General features: G+C 37.1%; 1 protein-coding gene across 8 annotated transcripts in view; it reads right to left on the bottom strand.

The window, feature by feature from the left end:
- Positions 1–17457, bottom strand: part of MACROH2A1 (macroH2A.1 histone) — a 47376-nt gene that overhangs the window by 12568 nt on the left and 17351 nt on the right. For 3 of the 8 annotated variants that reach the window (XM_072872124.1, XM_072872119.1, XM_072872120.1), the window contains 4 exons: positions 12701–12807; positions 10987–11184; positions 8285–8395; positions 1688–1787 (listed from right to left, as the gene is read on the bottom strand). In XM_072872124.1, the coding sequence (XP_072728225.1) occupies positions 1688–1787; positions 8285–8395; positions 10987–11184; positions 12701–12807 (516 nt within the window). Of the gene's footprint in view, positions 1–98; positions 190–1687; positions 1788–8284; positions 8396–10986; positions 11185–11726; positions 11810–12700; positions 12808–17457 lie in introns of those variants that run through there. The other 5 variants (XM_072872123.1, XM_072872121.1, XM_072872122.1 and 2 more) reach the window with 5 other exon arrangements.

Genomic DNA, 17457 nt, shown 5'->3' on the forward strand with positions numbered 1-17457 from the left:
GAGAAATGAATGCAAATCTGCATAGCTACAACAAGCTTGTGGCTGCTGATTGACCATGCACACACATACAAACTCCGCAGCACTGAACTTTCCATTACCTACTTCACCACCGGTGTAGAAGTCAGAGTTTGTCGGGTGAACGACAGCATCACTGTCGATCGTGGCAATGTCAGCCTGTACAACTTGCAACTACAACAGGTAAACAGATGTATATCAACCACGTTGGACAGAGACCCAGCACAGGCTCTACATTTACACATGTACCAACGTCCATATTTTCCTACCTTTACATCTCCAAACCTTGCGCCAAAGGAGTATGCTGAGTTGTGTGTGCAGGTGTGTGTAGAGAAAGGGGTGTAGGGAACAGGAGGAGGAATATTGAGTACGACATGATCAAATAAATGTTAAAATGACAAGTCAGAGCAATCACATGAGATCATTTCCAAAGTTTTAAAATCAGCTAATACCCCATTTCACTTTGCAGAAACCTAGAACAACCAGTTCCCCACAGAGCATGACACTAAAATACGGAATCTGTTTAAAAAGAAATTCAGGATCATCAAGCCAAACAAAATAACTAGTTTCTCCATTTTGTCAGCATCAATAAGCTGACAGGCACTAATCTTCATAAGTATAGCGATTCATCATTTTGTTTCTAAAAACGACAGTCTCCTTCATATGGAGGAAACCATGTATTTGCAGAAAGGGTTGTACTGAATTTGCTTTAAAAAATATAAATGATCGATCTTATATTTTAGAGGTAAGGCATATTTTCTAATTATGTGTTGGAATGGCTGAGATGTTTGTAAAAATATACATACTTCTGAGAAAGGCTGATTTAAAAATTAGCCTTCTTAAATCTTTTTCTTGCTAAATTACTTGTGTACATTCCCATCGGAAATGCAGTAGTAGAATAATTATGAATTGTATTCCATTAAGGAAGTTTAACAAAAAGATGGCAACAGGTGTAATCAAATAAGAAGGGAATGCAGTACACAATGCATGAAAGTTAGTATTTCTTTTACTTTTGCTGAAGAACAGACTTCTGTTGAAGAAGGATTTTTTTATTTTTTTTTTAAATCTGGAACAAGACAGAAGCTTTAAAAGCCATACACCATCTATGATAGTATCTACAAGTTCATTGTTGGTATAATATCAGTATTTGTTTTCAGCTGAATGTGAAAGTGACAGGGAGTAACTGAAGCATAATGGAAACGAATTATTTGACTGAATTAAACATGAAATCAAGGTAGGAAAGATTGGGGGATAGTTCATTATTTAATCATTCCTCTTTAAAAATTTTATGCCTACTCTGGGTATCAGAAAAAACCCCAAGATTGCAGTTAGAATGGAGAAACTGCTTATTTTGAAAACAACCTGACAAAAAAGTATTTTAGTCCTCAAAGTATCCAAATAAGAAACCCCCCAAAATAGCTAACAGTCACATATGATCATTATGGAAAAGAATTTAAATGATTTGTTTTAACTGAAATCAACTTGAAGACTAGCAACAGCTGCAAGTATTCAGATTTGGTGAAAAAGTATTTTGAATATAGTTCTTCAACAAAACAGAACCTGCAAGATTTGAATTTCTGCTCTTATTAAATGTATGAAGCCCTAGAGAGTAAATTCTGGGTTCCATAATTTCCATGTGACCGTTAGTTGTGTCAACCCATGCCCCATTTACCTAGGTCATCTTTAAGGTCAATGTCAGCATTGGTAGGATTGATAATGGCCTCCACCTCGAAGCCGGCTAAATTACTGATTTCACTGTGAATAAGGTTCAGCTGAAAAGAAAAGCATGAGGTGGGAAATAACAGGACAGCTGGGAAATCACAGAGAAGCTGCAGAAAAGTGAGCTTTGCAACACAGATGGAGATAGCATCACTGCAAACAAATATGCAAAATAAAAGGCAGGTCATAAAGGAGGGTTATTATCCAAAAAAAATTCAAACACAAGACTCAAACACTGTTCCCGCTGGGAGGACATGAACGTATCTACTAACAAGCTCTATTTTGGTTTTATGCTGACCGCTATTTGGGATTCCTATTTTGGCATTACAAGAGGGTATTTGTTTCTCCTCAAAGTATAGATGAAGGACACCCTAATCATTTCTTAAGCATCAATTACAGGAATGTGCCATGACCATTCAGCACTGAAACTGCATAAAAGATGCTGCTTCTCCTTCTTTAAGCCAGCAAACATGAGCATATCTTTGAGAAAGCACACACTTGTCTCCCACGATTCCTCCCTCCTAACAAGGGGACATGTTTCTTTTTCTTTCCTTATTAGTGGTCACCGTATTCTGTATTGCAGGCGCTTCAGTTTTCATTTGCACAGTTCTGCTGCCTTTGTGAATGGCTGGTGAAGTACCGTAAGCAGGCACTATTATGTGCTTATTGCTTCTAGTTTTTATTTTATTTGCTTTAATTCCTTTTGTCATTTATGATAATAGATATTTTAACCCCACCCACTAATGCCCATTAACTCCTCTCATTAACACCCCTGTATTTAAAGCATGCTTCTCAATTGCTGTCTGAATCGTTACAAAATCAGGATTTCTTATGGGCATACAGTAAGGTGAGGAAGTTAGCACAGATATCTAGAGATTAACCTCACATCCGCACTACGTGCTCTTAAAAGAATAAAAAGAATTAATGAAATATGAGGAAGTGCAGATTTCAACTTCTAGCAACACATTTTGAACTTACAAACTAGTATATAAAATAAGAAGTCAATGAAAAGACCACCAATGGTAACAAACTGATCCTGCCATGCCATACTAGTGAGGATGTTTTTTTGGACGTGCTTAGAGGTGTAAAGTGATAGCACAATTTGCTTACTACTGACAGTTCGAGTGTCTCATCATAGTATGGGACCCACACCACAGAAACGACTCCGTACAATGAGGCAATTTGATGCGAATGCCAAACTTGGCAAAAGTCAAAACTGCAGTACGCTGACAGGTATGTGAGGAAGCTTATAACCAGGGGTTTGTGACACTGCTTTGTAGCCAACGTTGGGAAGTCTGATTTCACATGCACCAAGTTTACTACTGCCAAAACTTAAAATACTTCAAAGTGCAAAAAATTTTCCAGACTCTGTCATATGGGGTAATACATTATCTACATCATAAATGATGCTTCTATCTACAACATACATTTAAAATGATCATTTCAGTAGCTGATTTGGCAATATGGAAAGCAACTTTGAAAGAGAAAGTTCTCATTCATTTATGCAAGTCCTGAAGCCAGCTGCAGTTAAGCCAGGCTTTCCTTCTAATCCAAAGCCTGCTGGGTTCAACCTATGGAGCATAACATATACATTCAGACATGGCAATTAATCTAATCAATAACTGAATTTTGTCTCTTGGTTTGTAATCCACATTCTGTAAATGTTACTCTTCAAATCTTCTCCTTGTGTATGTAAGTTTATTAATGGAGAATATGAGCCAATTCATGTAACCAATACAAGTGAATGGGTCATTTAAGGAGGCCAACATCCATGTATTTAAGTTTTATGAAAAAATTATTTCCATTTCATTCATGTGATTATATGAATTGACCTTCTTTCTCTTCTTAAAAGCCTGCAATTTCATATAATTTGCATATGTTGCTTGAGTAAACTATGTTCCCTCAAAATAGGGTGATTTTGGCTAAAAATGAGTGTAATTCAGCCTTGTTTTAAGTATGGGTCTGTTCGGGAATTTGTAATAAAATCTAAGAAAGCTTGCTTTCCAAATAGCTTAGAATCCTTTAATACTTCACACGTGGCGAGTCATTCATACTTGAGTTTGAGTCTTGAGTTTGACTACAAGCAACTGCTGTTTAAAAAAAAAAAAGTCAACCCAAATCAAACCAAAATGTTAAAGAAACTTTATGAATTTTGAAATAAAAAAACAACAACAAAACACATGCACACACCAAAAGACTGTTTTGTGGAGATTTTAGTATGTTCCTAAGCATATATTGTTCATTTTAGAGGTGACTCTCTTTGATCCCTAATTCTGTATTCCACAAGTTTTTGCCCCAGATCTATTGGTTGCAGACCATTTTCATTCCAGACCTTTAATCTCTCTCTGCGCCTACTCATATATGGGATTTACATAGCAACCAGCTGGTAATTAAAGTTTCAATTTAACAGCAACAGCAAAATGCATAAAAAGCTGTCCATCACTGATAGCATGTGTTGGCAGCTAAGTATTATTTTGCTAAATTTTGCATTTACCTTTGCATTTACCTAAATTTTGCATTCAATGCACTGTTAGCTATCTGATTGCCAAAAACAATTAAAAAAAAAAATCAGAAGTTTTCCTGTAGAATTAAATCCTCCAATGAGTAATTGCTCAATTTTACTACCCAACAGTATGAAGCATGTATTAGTCAGAAGAAGTGATCCCCTAAAGGGACACTTTAAAAAAATAAATAGGCACAACTTGCATATACATGTGCAACAAAGAATGGACATAACTTTAGGTAACATTTAAATTAAATGTTAGTTAGGTAAAACGCAGATGGCACTTAGCACATCCATGAGTATTTTCTGAGCCAAGCCTTGCATTTCTTATTTCAGACAAAATTACCTTTAAAGTCTTGGAACTTTTTCTGGTATGAGTTTCATACAGAAAACTGAAGATGCCTGTTGCAGACAACAAGCTGAGGTCTCTCTGAAAGTCCAAACCCTAAGGCTTAGGCTTGAGGTCTTACAATTCTGCCTCTACTCCGTAATTGTCCCAGGAAAAACAAACTAGTTAATGTTCAGAATACCACGTTTCCATTGGGATGTCACTTGTAGGATGTGCAATCATTTACATACTAACTAGATTTTAATACTTAATTAATGTAGCACTAATACACTTCTACATGTATAACTGAAGGGTTCTTTGCCATTTCCTGACCTCTAAGAATTCCTAGCTGAATGTCAGCACTTACCTAAAGATATAATGCAATAACAGTACTTTTTAAAAACTGAACAATACCCAGGTTTGCAACACTCTCATTTGTGTTTTCAGTAATTAAATCTGGGGATATTAGAAGGATGAAGAGCCATTCTTGCAAATAAAACCCTTCCCTTTCCCTTCTGCAAACATGGAGCCAAGAAAAAGGTTTTTCCCATTAAACACTTACAAATGACGTGACACTAAAAACAGGATTATTTTCTTCCTTCTCTGTATCTAGTAAATTATTTCCTGATCTAGCAGATAGTGGTTTTGCAGACCAAAGAGACATGCTGTAAAGGTGTTCAAGGATGTCACAGGCGGTTTGAGAAATACCAATTGTTTGCTTGGGGTTTTCGGTTTCAGGTTTCTGTGTTTGCACTGTCGTCTATTAGGAACACACAGAATGTGAAAGTATGCTGAAAATCTGCACGTACAAAATTCAAGAAAAATCAAATAACTGTGATTAATATGAATATTTTTGCTTTGCAAATGGAAAAGCTCAAAATGTTTTAACATATTAAGCTTTCCTACCATCCATGTGAAGGGCGTAACTATCTCCATTTCGCAAATGGGGAAGGCAACAGAGAGAGAAGAGGTGATTTACAGTATCTCTGAATCAGCCAAAACCAGAAGCCAGGAGTCATGGTTTTCAGGTCTCCAGCTGAACCACCTAAACACACTGAGACTAGCAGATTTTTCCTTCCCTCAAAATGCTGTTTGAGGAGAGTGAGGCTATCCTGAATAGAAGAAAGGTCCTCCTCCAAACAGGCAAACACCTTCTGCCCTCATGTGCTTTGGAAAAAAGCAACATGCACGAGTCTAAGGAATCAAACTGAAACACTACTGTCCAGAATCACTAGTGAAGAAAATTCTTAGTTCATTATGTTTATGAATACCATGTGGCACTAACTTAAGACACCTATGACAAAACAGATTCTTTTTCTGTTAAGCAGACTTAAAGCTTAGATAAATATTTAAAAAATCAATATTATCTTTTTAAACAGCAATTGCATGTAGAAATAGCTAAGCAGAAGCATTTAACTGATTCAAAGTCACTAGAGTTTTTGTAGATAATTGTTGTATTTAATTGGTAAATTTCCAAAATAAATAGCAGTTATTTGAGACTTCCATGTGTCACTTAAATAATTAACAACCACCACCATCAATGAGATCGCAGTCTGCTAAACCTGCACGTAGCAGCAGACATCCTGTCACACTCAGGAGCCTCCTGGCCCATGCAAAACACACCTCAGGTTTAGGAGAGAGGACGCATTCAACTCCCATCGATTCCATGACTGAAAATTTTATCTTTGCCTTTTTTATCACAAGAAAATCAAAATTATTTTGATAATTTTGAAAATGCATGTTTTGAAAATAATTTCTGGGGAATGGTCCGAAAATATTTCTAGGAATAAGTCAGCATAATACTTTTTTGTTGTTGTTTTTATGCTAAATAAAATCTCTTTGATCACTACAGTGCAAAGTTTTGGTGTGGGTTTTTTTTTTTTTTTCCATTTTAAGCTTTTCACATTTTCAGTCTTAACAGAAATGCTTAAAATAATTTAGGTTGGTCTAAATGTGCTATTTTGGGGGTAAATCAGAACAAAGGTATATTAATATATTATTTATCAGCTCAAACAAGGCAAGATTTTCATTTTTAACTCACACATAATAGGACACAGAAAATTCTTCTATTTGTTAGACAAAGCCTACTTTTCTTAGATTTTTACACTAACCATTTACTGCCTCTAAAGACAGTTTCTCACAGGGAATCGAAAGCAAAATATAATCTGTGCTAGACACACCTCAACGGCATCTATGCATTCTCTCGCCCTCAGAAAATAATTCATTTCGAGTGCTCCCTCACAGGAGACAAACAAGTTTTTGTTTTTCTTTTATTTTTCTTTTCATTATGTGTACTGTGTTACAAATAAAGGCTAACACCTGGCCCCTCTCACGTGCAGGGCTAACTGACAGTGACCCAGTATGGGGATGGACATGTCATACCAGTGATTTTTTCAGGGGGCTACACTCCAAGGGAATGAGAAAGCCAGAAAGTCCATTTCCCAGTACAAGGTACTCACTGGAAAGCTCTATAACAGACACTGGCTTTGCTCACCACAGCTTAAAGCAGTCCTGGAGCTGATGATTCTCTTCCACTGAGCCCAACAGCAAAGCCTCATTGATTTGCTGGGTCAGTCTTGTTGGAACACAACACTAGGTGTTATTACAGGTTTCCTACGGTAACTAAAAGGAGCTCAAAATCAGGTCCAACAGAATTTTGGACGTTACTTGCTTTCTTGAAACAGTAATGTAGTTTATAAATTTTGGGTTCTAATTTAGTCATCAAAATGTTTTTAAAAACATGTTCAAAACCACCCCCTTAGCAGTAGTCAAATAACAAAAAAACCTACCAAACCAACAATCTAGCTCTAGCTGTAAAATTAAATGTGGAAAATCAGAAATCTTGCAAAAAATAATGTTACTCTCATGCATGTTAAACTTAGCAAACAAATTGTGGAAGGATAAATGGAGAACAACCTCAGTATGAAATTAAAATGAGTCAGAGGAGATACATTCCACAATGGACAATGGCTCGTCTTTTATGACTTAGAACACAATGATCTGATTACTGAATGATAGAAGAAAGATGCAGTTTTACTTAACAAAATTTTGTATCACGAACTAAAGGCAGGTTTCAAGATAAAAAACCAAATTAATTTAATGAATTGTCTCTTTAAATGGATCCTCTCTTTAAGCAGGTATGTATTTGTATTAAACCACCCCATGTCCCAAAGCATATTCACAGGGAAAAAAGGATCGTTGACTTCTAGCTTTTCATAAAAGCATCATTCATTATTACACAGCATTAACTTTTGTAAGCAACAAGGCAGAACAAAACATAAAACCACTATTATGAACAAATGTCTAAAATAGGTTTTGATAAAAACCTGTAAATCATTTACATCAGCAATGAAGTGGGCTGCCCATTGGAAAAAGACATTTTATCCTTAGAATAATCTCATCTTTGGCAGAAACTTAGCTGTAACAATTATGCTGTTTATGAATAAGGCAAGATAGATTACAAGCACACAGGCTTTCCTTCTATTCGAGTATTTAATTATGTGGCCATATGAAGACTCATTTATGTATTTTTAAAATGTTCTAGAAGTTGTTTCAGAGAATTTATTTGTTCAAAAACTAATATCATATACCTCCTCAAGTGCTCAGTGGGGAAATGTCCATTGTACCTAGATGTTTTGGGGAAAGGGGGGTGGTGGAGGGGGTATTCCCTAAGCAGCACTGAAAAATAGTTATTCATTTATAAAAATGCAGGAGCATACCTTCTGGCCAAGAAACAGACTTTTGGTGGACAGGACTGTGAAACCATCTGCAGGAGTTCCCTCTGTTGTACTGTCAGCACTGGCTGATTTGCTCACTTCTCCCTGCTTCTTCTTCCGAAAATATAGTTAATTAGTTAACTCAAGGCTGAGAGAAAAACACCGTTTAATAACACAAAGATATATGACATGCCATAAATGCTTACCAGGCAATAAAATGCCAGTACAAACACTGGCGTTTGGATTTTATCCTTTAGTCTAACTAGAGCGACTGATTACAGCTGAAGGAATCAATAGGAAAAATGACCTCAACGTCTGCATATCTACATAAGCCTTTTCTTGCCTATGACAGTACAATTCAGATGACAGTCATCTTAAACGTTGCAGGAAAAAATACAAACAACCCCCAGTTTTTAACAGCTTTCTAATGGCTTGTGTGCAAAAAGATAATGTATCTATTTATATGTGTGGGCAGACATTCATTCTAAGGTAAAAACTGACTTGTCAGAGTTCAAATTTTGTCTCTTTGAAGGGAGGTGCTCCCAGATTTCACAAACTTATTTTTAGAAATACTGCTTTGAAATCTGGCCGTCCTTAGAGCCAGTGTCAGAACAATACATCTACTTTCTACCTGCCTAGTAGTAGGAAATGGGCTGAACAATTTGCTCTGTCTTAACATGATCACCTTCCTTTATCTCCAGTAAAACTGTAGGGGGAGGAGTTCCCCTCAATCACCATTCCTTTTTTTTCAGCTCTGTTACTCAAGTAAAATGATAGGTTTCAGGAATGAATTGATTTACTGAATAAAAATGAGAATTAGGAACATTTTGAAAAGGATGCTTCATGAAGATAGTGAATTGACTGCCGTGGTTATAAACTCAGTTGGTGCCAAAAATAATTCAAAAATAATTTTCAATAAAATTACTACTTATGATTTCATATAAATATTTGGTGCCTTAGCAATACCTATGCTGAAGCTAAAAAGCACACCTGGAATATTAAGCAAGCCACTGTTCTCTTATTGTCCCTTTCCAAAGTATATAAACTAAATCTGTGGCTGAGCAACTAAAATGACTTTGATGCAAGAGTATATTGGTGCTTTTAGAAGCTGTAACCATGCTTTACTTTACACAAATGTTTCGAAAATTAGATTTTCATGGCTCCTATTTCAATTCCCCAGGAGTTTACTGTTAGCCAAATACCAATATAGTAAGCAGACAATACAGTTTATTGTGTGGAAGAAAAACAGAACCCCACAACAGACTTCCTGCTTTTGTAATCAAGTAGGGGAAAAAAAATTCCAGATTTAGGGAAATTATTAGGGTATGGTTATTAGAAGCACTGCACTTGAAATGTCAGCTACTAGGTGTTCTAAGAGAGAAAACTAAATTCAACAGTTCGAAAAACAAGAGTGAAACAATCAGAAGAGTGACCAAGTACACAATAACAGAGACATACAGGATGAATACAGAAGCTTTGTTTGACCCGGAAGACCGCTTTTCACATGCATTGTCCTTTTCACGTGAAATTCATGTACTTTTCTTCCTACTTGCATAACTTATTGCTTGACTGTAGTTGTTTTTTGGGGGAAAAAAAAAATCCTTGGTTACACGCGCACACGTTAGAAAGATTCCCTACTCCTACGAACTGAAACTAATAAAAAAGGAATGAAGGAATGTTCTCCTTAGCTTAAAAAAAGATGTTATTCTTAGTTGCCTAGCATAAGAAAAATCACATTTTCGTCCTCTTATTCTTCCCCTCACCTCCACACTTCATTTTGAATTAGTTTAATTAATTTATACGAATTAAAAAAACCCAAGTCTAAATATGGAAGAGTCTCATCTATAACATACTAATAACAGAGAGGGACATTTGTGGGTCTTCAGCTCAGCCAAAGAAATTCTCTGTAGCCACAATACAGTTTCTCTGATGCTGCAAGAAACTCAGCTACCTGATCTAGCAGAATTGCATCCTACTTCAGGAGTATTTCACACTCCTTGGATTTCATCAAATCAACTAACTCAGAGGAATCTTACACTAAGCTGGAACAAAACAAAACCCATTAAAAAAAGCCAACAAACAACAGAAAAATACAACACTTGAAAACAGGACTCTGACATGCTAACGGCTGAGGACTTTATTACAGTGCAAGTGACTTAGGCTGTTGGTTTTCTTCAGTATTTACAATTGCGAAATGCTGCTTTAGTGTGACTTCACATTTGAAAAAAAAAAAAATCCAGATTCCCTGTTTCTTGCAGACAAATATCAACACTTGAACAAAGTCCAAGCAAGTTTACTCTGCCTAGCCCAATGCAGGTACCTGCGCAGTCACAGCAAAGCTACCCCTGCAGTTGCTACATGAGGTCTCGTTTGCTCACCAGTAAGGTGTAACTAGTATAGCCCCCATACACCCTCTTCTGCCTCTTGGTGCCTCCAGCCTGTACCCGCCTAACAACTGTTTCGTACAAAGAACAGAGTATTTACAGCTTGTCTGCCTATCTTGCAGACCTGTACCACTTCTGAGGGTTTTCAGACTTCCAGCTGCACTAGGGAGAGGGCAGCACTCCTCCTTCAGCGTTTGCTTACACTGCTACTGAAATCACTATTGTTAACAACACATGGAACAGAAAGTCTACCCTACGTGATGCTCCCTACAGCTACTACTAGCAAGCTTGTTCGGGTTTAAAATAAACAGATTACTCTACCTTGGATTTCCTTGCCCCTTTCTTGCCGCCTGTTTTCTTTGATACAGTTTTTTTCTGTGATGGAGACTTCGCCTTCTTTGCTGGAGGCGGAGTGATGATGGCTTCCAGTTTTCCTTTTGATCCCCGCTTCTTTGCCAACAGCTCTGGGTGAATATTGGGTAACACTCCACCACTGGCTATGGTGACCCCTTTCAATAGCTAATAAAAAAATAAAAGTTGTAAATGACAAATTTCAGCATTTACTCACCAGTAAATAGAAAATGGCATTTACTGCAAACTTTGTACATTGCCTTGAGTTTTAACTGGCTCTTGTACGTTTCTCAACACATTAACCTTGAAGAAGAGAGACATGAAATGTATGAAATGAAGTCGATCACGTACTAAATTTTAACTATCAAGGGAATATGTATTCTTCTTGCATATATGCTTGTTACTGTCAATATCTCTTGGGCTCACACAAGATCTGTTTCTGTGAAGCCATGCAATGAAGGCTGTTACCCAGCTACTAGAAAACAGGACAGCCCCAGCCACAGACATGAGGGCTTTGCAGGGCAGCCTCCATGAGGGATGGGACCCCAAAGTCCATGGTACAGGACTGCAATGGGTGCCACGCTGTGGAGAACACAACATATGTCCCAATTGCTGAATTTTCTTGAAAGGGCATTTTTTAAAACAGAAAATTTTTTTTCTTAGAAAAAGAAACTTCAAATGGAGGGTAACATTTATACAAATCTTTATACCTGGAAGTCTTTCTTCAAAAAAATCTTTATGTAGTTGAAGAAAAGCAGATCAATATTCAAAAGTGTGCAGTTCATTCAAGCCTTTAAAAGCAGAGGTGAAATATATCATGTTCTGTATTTAAAACCACTTTAACCCATTTTTTATACATCTAACTGGGACTAATTCGCTATTTGGGAGGATACAAACGGTGACATCAAAGTCCCTCAGGTACTCCCACCTTCTGATTCGTGTTTACTGCTCCCCAACCACAACTCAGTGAGGCTCCAAGCTTACAAAGGGATGATGAATGGAAAGTATTATCAAATTTCAGACAAAGCCAGAAGGAGGTTGGTTTGGGGATTGTTTTTTTTTCCTGCTCCATCATGATACACAGGTTTGGAAGAAGTATCTTTTCAGATGTGTTTTTACAGCACCTCACACAAAGGAACATTAATCCTAGCCAGTGCCTCTGGCTGACACCACAACACTGTAACAATAATGCCCAAATACTTTTTGGCTAAGTTAAAGGCATCTTGAAATCTGCAAAGAACACAGACTTGCAACAGTTCCAGAGCTCTTAATTCTGTGGTCACAATGACAGACTTCAATGGGAACAGGATAGGTCCCACTGAGTCCTAAGCTGCTTAAGGGGGGAAACAAAAACAAACAAAAAGAAGCATCTACAAGATTTTCTCCGTGTCTCTGCAGAGTTTATGACAATGACCCACTCTTAACAGAAGTGGTTGTAATAGCGTGAGCAAACGTCCTATTACATCTCCATTCCATTTTTACACATTTTAAGAGTCCTGAAATACATAATTAAGCTGAGTGCTGTAGTTAGTTACACAGGCATTGTGCTAGTGAGTGAATGAGCTCTTTCCTGGTGGGCTACTCAATAAGCAGAGGTCTTGAGTTACAAGTCAGCTATATGGAAAGACAATTTAAAAAGCCCTAAAGGAAATCCTGGCCCTCACACGGTGGAGTTTTTTCTTACCTGATTTAATTCTTCATCATTTGCTACAGCCAACAGGATGTGTCTAGGAGTGACTCGACCCTTCTTGTTGTCCCTTGCTGCATTTCCAGCCAATTCAAGAATTTCCGCTGGGGAAAAAGTAAGCCCCTCTTAATTACATTGTGATCATTAAGAAAAATCAATGTGTTATTTAGCATCCATATAAAATAAATCTGAATTATATAATGTTATTCCTAACTGCTGTAGAATGCCCTCAACAGACATCTAACCCTAAAATTATTGTTGTCTTTTTATATGTCTAATCACTGAAGGGTAAATGCACACTTGAAGTCCTGTGGTCTAAACTATATTTACTTTTTTGTCCTTTTAAAGCAGTTCCCCTAGATTCATGACTTTTCAGTGTTCTTCTCAAGGCTACTGTGTGTTCAACTCCTGGGATCCCTCTCCTATCAGGTGAAGGAGTACTAGATGTACAAATGCTATAGTTATTTTTTCCTCAAACCTGTCATAAATGTGAGTCCTGGCTTGCATCGCTTCTACTTTTTTATTACTGGAAAATATGCTATTCTCAGTTTCTCATTTTTAATGTTATGCAAGCATGTAAGCACACATCCAAGTTAGGACACTAAAAATACAAACTCTGCTGCTACACTGACTTAATGATTTTTTTCTCCCTTTGAGAAGAAGTTTCTGTCCAGAAAAAGTAATTGATGAATGATGTTTGTTTGCTCCTAGTAAATTATCTCCTTAGAAGAAATTTCCAGTCCTGACAAAATACATTTAACAGCTGTGCACATGATGGCTTTTACTGGAATTCGGAAAGATTAACTTGCTCCCTTGCAAGGATCTATGAAATGAAAGGCTAGAGCATTACCTGCTAACTTCTCTGTCTTCAACTCAACAAGCCTTAGGTAAAGAATGCAATTAATTACAAGAAAGTCTGGGGAACAATTAAAAAATGACATGTTTATCTGACTTTGCAATTATGTGCTATTGCTGTCTCCGTTATACATAACCTTTCATCTCCCTCTGTACAGACTGTGTTTCACTATTGCTTTTGGTACATTTCCTTTTGCAAACCTGGTAACGTTTGGCGAAAAAGATAAAAAAAGAAATGAAAATACCTTTTTTACATCTATTACACACTAATATATTAATATTTAACATTATAATAGGGTATGGGATTGATTTCACGTTTAACAGCTGAAAGCTCTCCCCTAAGCTTGCTTTAGAGGCAAATAGAACTGAATTAAGACATTAATCTGGAAATGAAAAAGACTAAAATCAAAGCTCACGTGACCACATGCCTTTACCATAACACATAGTAAATCTTAAGTAATACTATCTAGCACAGACTATGGCTTTTCATTAGGCTGAATTTAACATGATTCTCCAATTATTTTTCACCGTAAGTCCCATAATAAGCTAGTTATGACACCTACTGGAAAACTTACAGCTGCTTATGGATGTTCTACAGTTAAGCTTCATGGAGGATTTTGGTAGGCTTTCACTATTTTTGTGTTCTTCAAAGTGCACAATTAACTTTATTATAGGGTGAGATAGAATATTAAGTCTAAGCCCCCAAAAGTAACTCAACATTTCATGCTGACAACAATCGCTTTAATTTATTTTTAAAGAAGGATTAGCAGGGTAAGGTCAACCTGACTATGTTTTCCACACCTCCAAAGAACTCAATTAAGCTGGCATAATCCTTTTCACATACTTCTCAAAAGCCACAGCTCAGGCATGTGAGGTTTAGCTTGCATTCAGCACTGCATACAGCCGCCTGTTGTGACAGAAGACCTGTGTCACCTTCCAAGGGACAAGCTGTGCTCTCGGTTACACCCTGTGCATCCCCGCTGACCTCACTAAGATTCTGTGTCACTGTAATAACGCCAGCACCTCCACCTCTCTAGATCAGGAATTGTTTTGTTTGTATCTCAGACTTTATTACTGGCTGAAAAGCATGGGAAGGATTTGCCGCAAACAGCAGACTACTTTTCGGTTTGCCGCTGCTTCCCCCACCTCCGCTTCTTTACTGCATCAGGCACTGCTAAACAGTTGGGCCGTGTTATTCTCTGCAACTGATCAGCATAACTATGCAGACAGGTCATTTTGGAACTAAAGAGTCTAAGAAAGTGTTATGCCTGTAAAGCACAGAGGAATGTTTTATTTGTTCCTCATAAAACTAAAATGTCTGCCTTGTACAGTGGAGAACTGTTCTTGTAAGTGCTAAGCCCTCTTCCTTGGACAGGAAACTCATTTTGAAATTACAGTTTTCTAATAGTCCTTTAGGGAAGTTGAGGTACCCCACTTCCTTTTCAGGAACAGAACGTTTTGCACTGGCGTTGAGGACCACAAAAGAGGAGCTTGGGGAGAGGGAGAGAGGAGGAGGAGGGCATGGTGGGTGGAATTTTTCTTCTGGCCTTCTCCTCAGCTCTCCAATAATAATCAAGTATTGCTTGTGCACGCAGAGAGACCCACAGCACAGAGAACAGCAAAACTCAGCTATGCACACAAGTCTGGTCACAGGGGGACTCTCCCCTGTTTAAAAACAGAAGATTAGGAGGTATTCGAGCTGAAGCCAACATAGGCAACAATATTTTGATTTAGCACTGACAGAGACAAACCTAATCCAAACCCAACAGATCAGAGCACTTACAAATGCTCGAAATGAAGACTTTCTGGATCTGGATGGGATCTGGACTACTTGCCTGCATTTTGCTTGCAGCCAGCTTTACTTTCACATCTGTTTTATGCTACTTGAATTCTAAAGATTTAAATGGTGTTTCATCCATGTTTTAAACCAATTTTAAATTAGATGAAAAACTAACTCTCTCTGTAAGGGAGCTGACTCAAATTTCCAGAATAATCGCTCTGGATTTAGGTATAGAGCTGGAAAGAGTAGTCGGTGGGAAAAGGTATTCAAGATTGAGATTGGATCTGAATTCTTCAGTCAGACCCATCTTTGGAAGTCCCATTCTACCAGTTTCAAAGGTTTGAGTCATTGAAGAGTTCTGTTTCATTAAAGGTAATCTTCCAACAGTGGGAAAAAATAGACATTCAAAAAATCAACTCCTGCAACTGAACAGAGTCAAGAGAGAAAGCTTTGCCGGTAAGTGTTGAGGCAAAAGAAAGTGATAAGAGCTTCCATGACATCGGGATTCACTCAGCTTGTATTTATCCAGCCAGAAGACCAAAACAAGAACATTTTACAAAAAATCAGGCCTCACAAAAAGGATGTAAGTTGCATAATGTCTATTCCATTCCTTTCATATACTCAAGGCATTTCCTCCCTAGAGAATAATTACACCACCACTGCTCAGGCAAAAGGCAACTATGAGACACAGTTTACAGAATTACCGAACACCAAAATCTCTATTTTTTTTTAAATGAGGAAAATATACAAGTTACTCAATATTATAAGCTTTTGAAGGTATAATTCTTCAGTTACTACATATTGAAATCTTAGGTTAAAATGAAGAGATACTCTTTGTATTTGCACAAATGACTTTTTCTGTGCTTTTGAATAATTTCAAACAAAAAAAGCAAAACAACATGTACTGCTTTAACTGCAGATATAAAACAATCCAGTGAAAAAGCTGTGAGAAGTATATAATTAGGAAAGAAAAAAATTAAGTAGGAATGCCATGCCAGCACGTGGTATATTCACGTATGGACAGCTGTTATGTAGCAAGAAAAGGGATGGATGCCTTAGAAATCTGACTACAACATGAACATATCAATTTCATTTAAAAGACACAGTTATGATTAATATTTTTCTTCTTTTCAGTCATCATTAAAGTAGAAGGTTAAAGTGGGAAGAGAATGTCCTAAAAGTTAAGAAATTTTTGCTTAAAATGTAACTTAAAGGTAGTTCTCATTTCTATCAATTGAAAAATTCCTTTGTAATATTTAAAACTAGGCATATGAATATGGGTAGTGAAAACTGGTCTAAACCTGTTCTCAGCACTTGAACCAAAACTGCTTTTCTTCTGATGAGGTTTTTAAAAGTTCAGTTAAATATTTTTAAAGGAGAAAAGAAAACAGGTTGTATATCTTTGTACTTAAGCCTGAGATAAGACCACAGGAAAAACTGTTCTCAAGGCATTTCCTACTCAAACACAACCAAAAAGTGTTAGAAGTCTCCACAGAAACCTCATCCTGAAGCAAGTTTTCAGGGCAAGTTCCTAATCCTTTACTTGCAGAGACTCTGATCTCTTGGACATCCTACTAAGTTCCCAGTTTCATTATTTGCATTTCCCTGTTTCACAGTGATACTGCTCTGCCTTGAATACTGTTGCTTTGGTATTTCACAACACTTGCAAATTTTGGAACAAGAACTCAACACAAGGTTAAAATGAAACAAATTACTATTACACCAAAACAAAGCAGGCACAGTAGCAACTGCAGACCTGGATGGAAATAAAAGCAAATGCATTCTTCTCCCACTCCTGGAGAATGCTCTTGGTCATTTATCCTAATTTTCAAACAAAATATCACTGGTCATTACTGAATAAAACTCCTTTAAAGCCTAAATGACAAGGCCTTTAGCTTATCAGGCATTCCAGGCTCTACTACTTTCTAAATATAAATACTGAGTTCAATCTGGTCTGAGTTCATCCCCAAAATGTATTTTTTCTTTTTTTGGTTTACATCTCAAGCTACAACACTGCTGTTGCATGGAATCCCTTTGTCCACCTTCTCTTCAGGGAGATGAAATCATAGCTTTGAAAATTAAACTCTTAACAACTAACAGGTGATGTGTTGACACAAGG

The sequence above is a fragment of the Ciconia boyciana genome, chromosome 9 (genome assembly GCF_034638445.1).
Source record: "Ciconia boyciana chromosome 9, ASM3463844v1, whole genome shotgun sequence".
NCBI classification, from domain to species: domain Eukaryota; kingdom Metazoa; phylum Chordata; class Aves; order Ciconiiformes; family Ciconiidae; genus Ciconia; species Ciconia boyciana.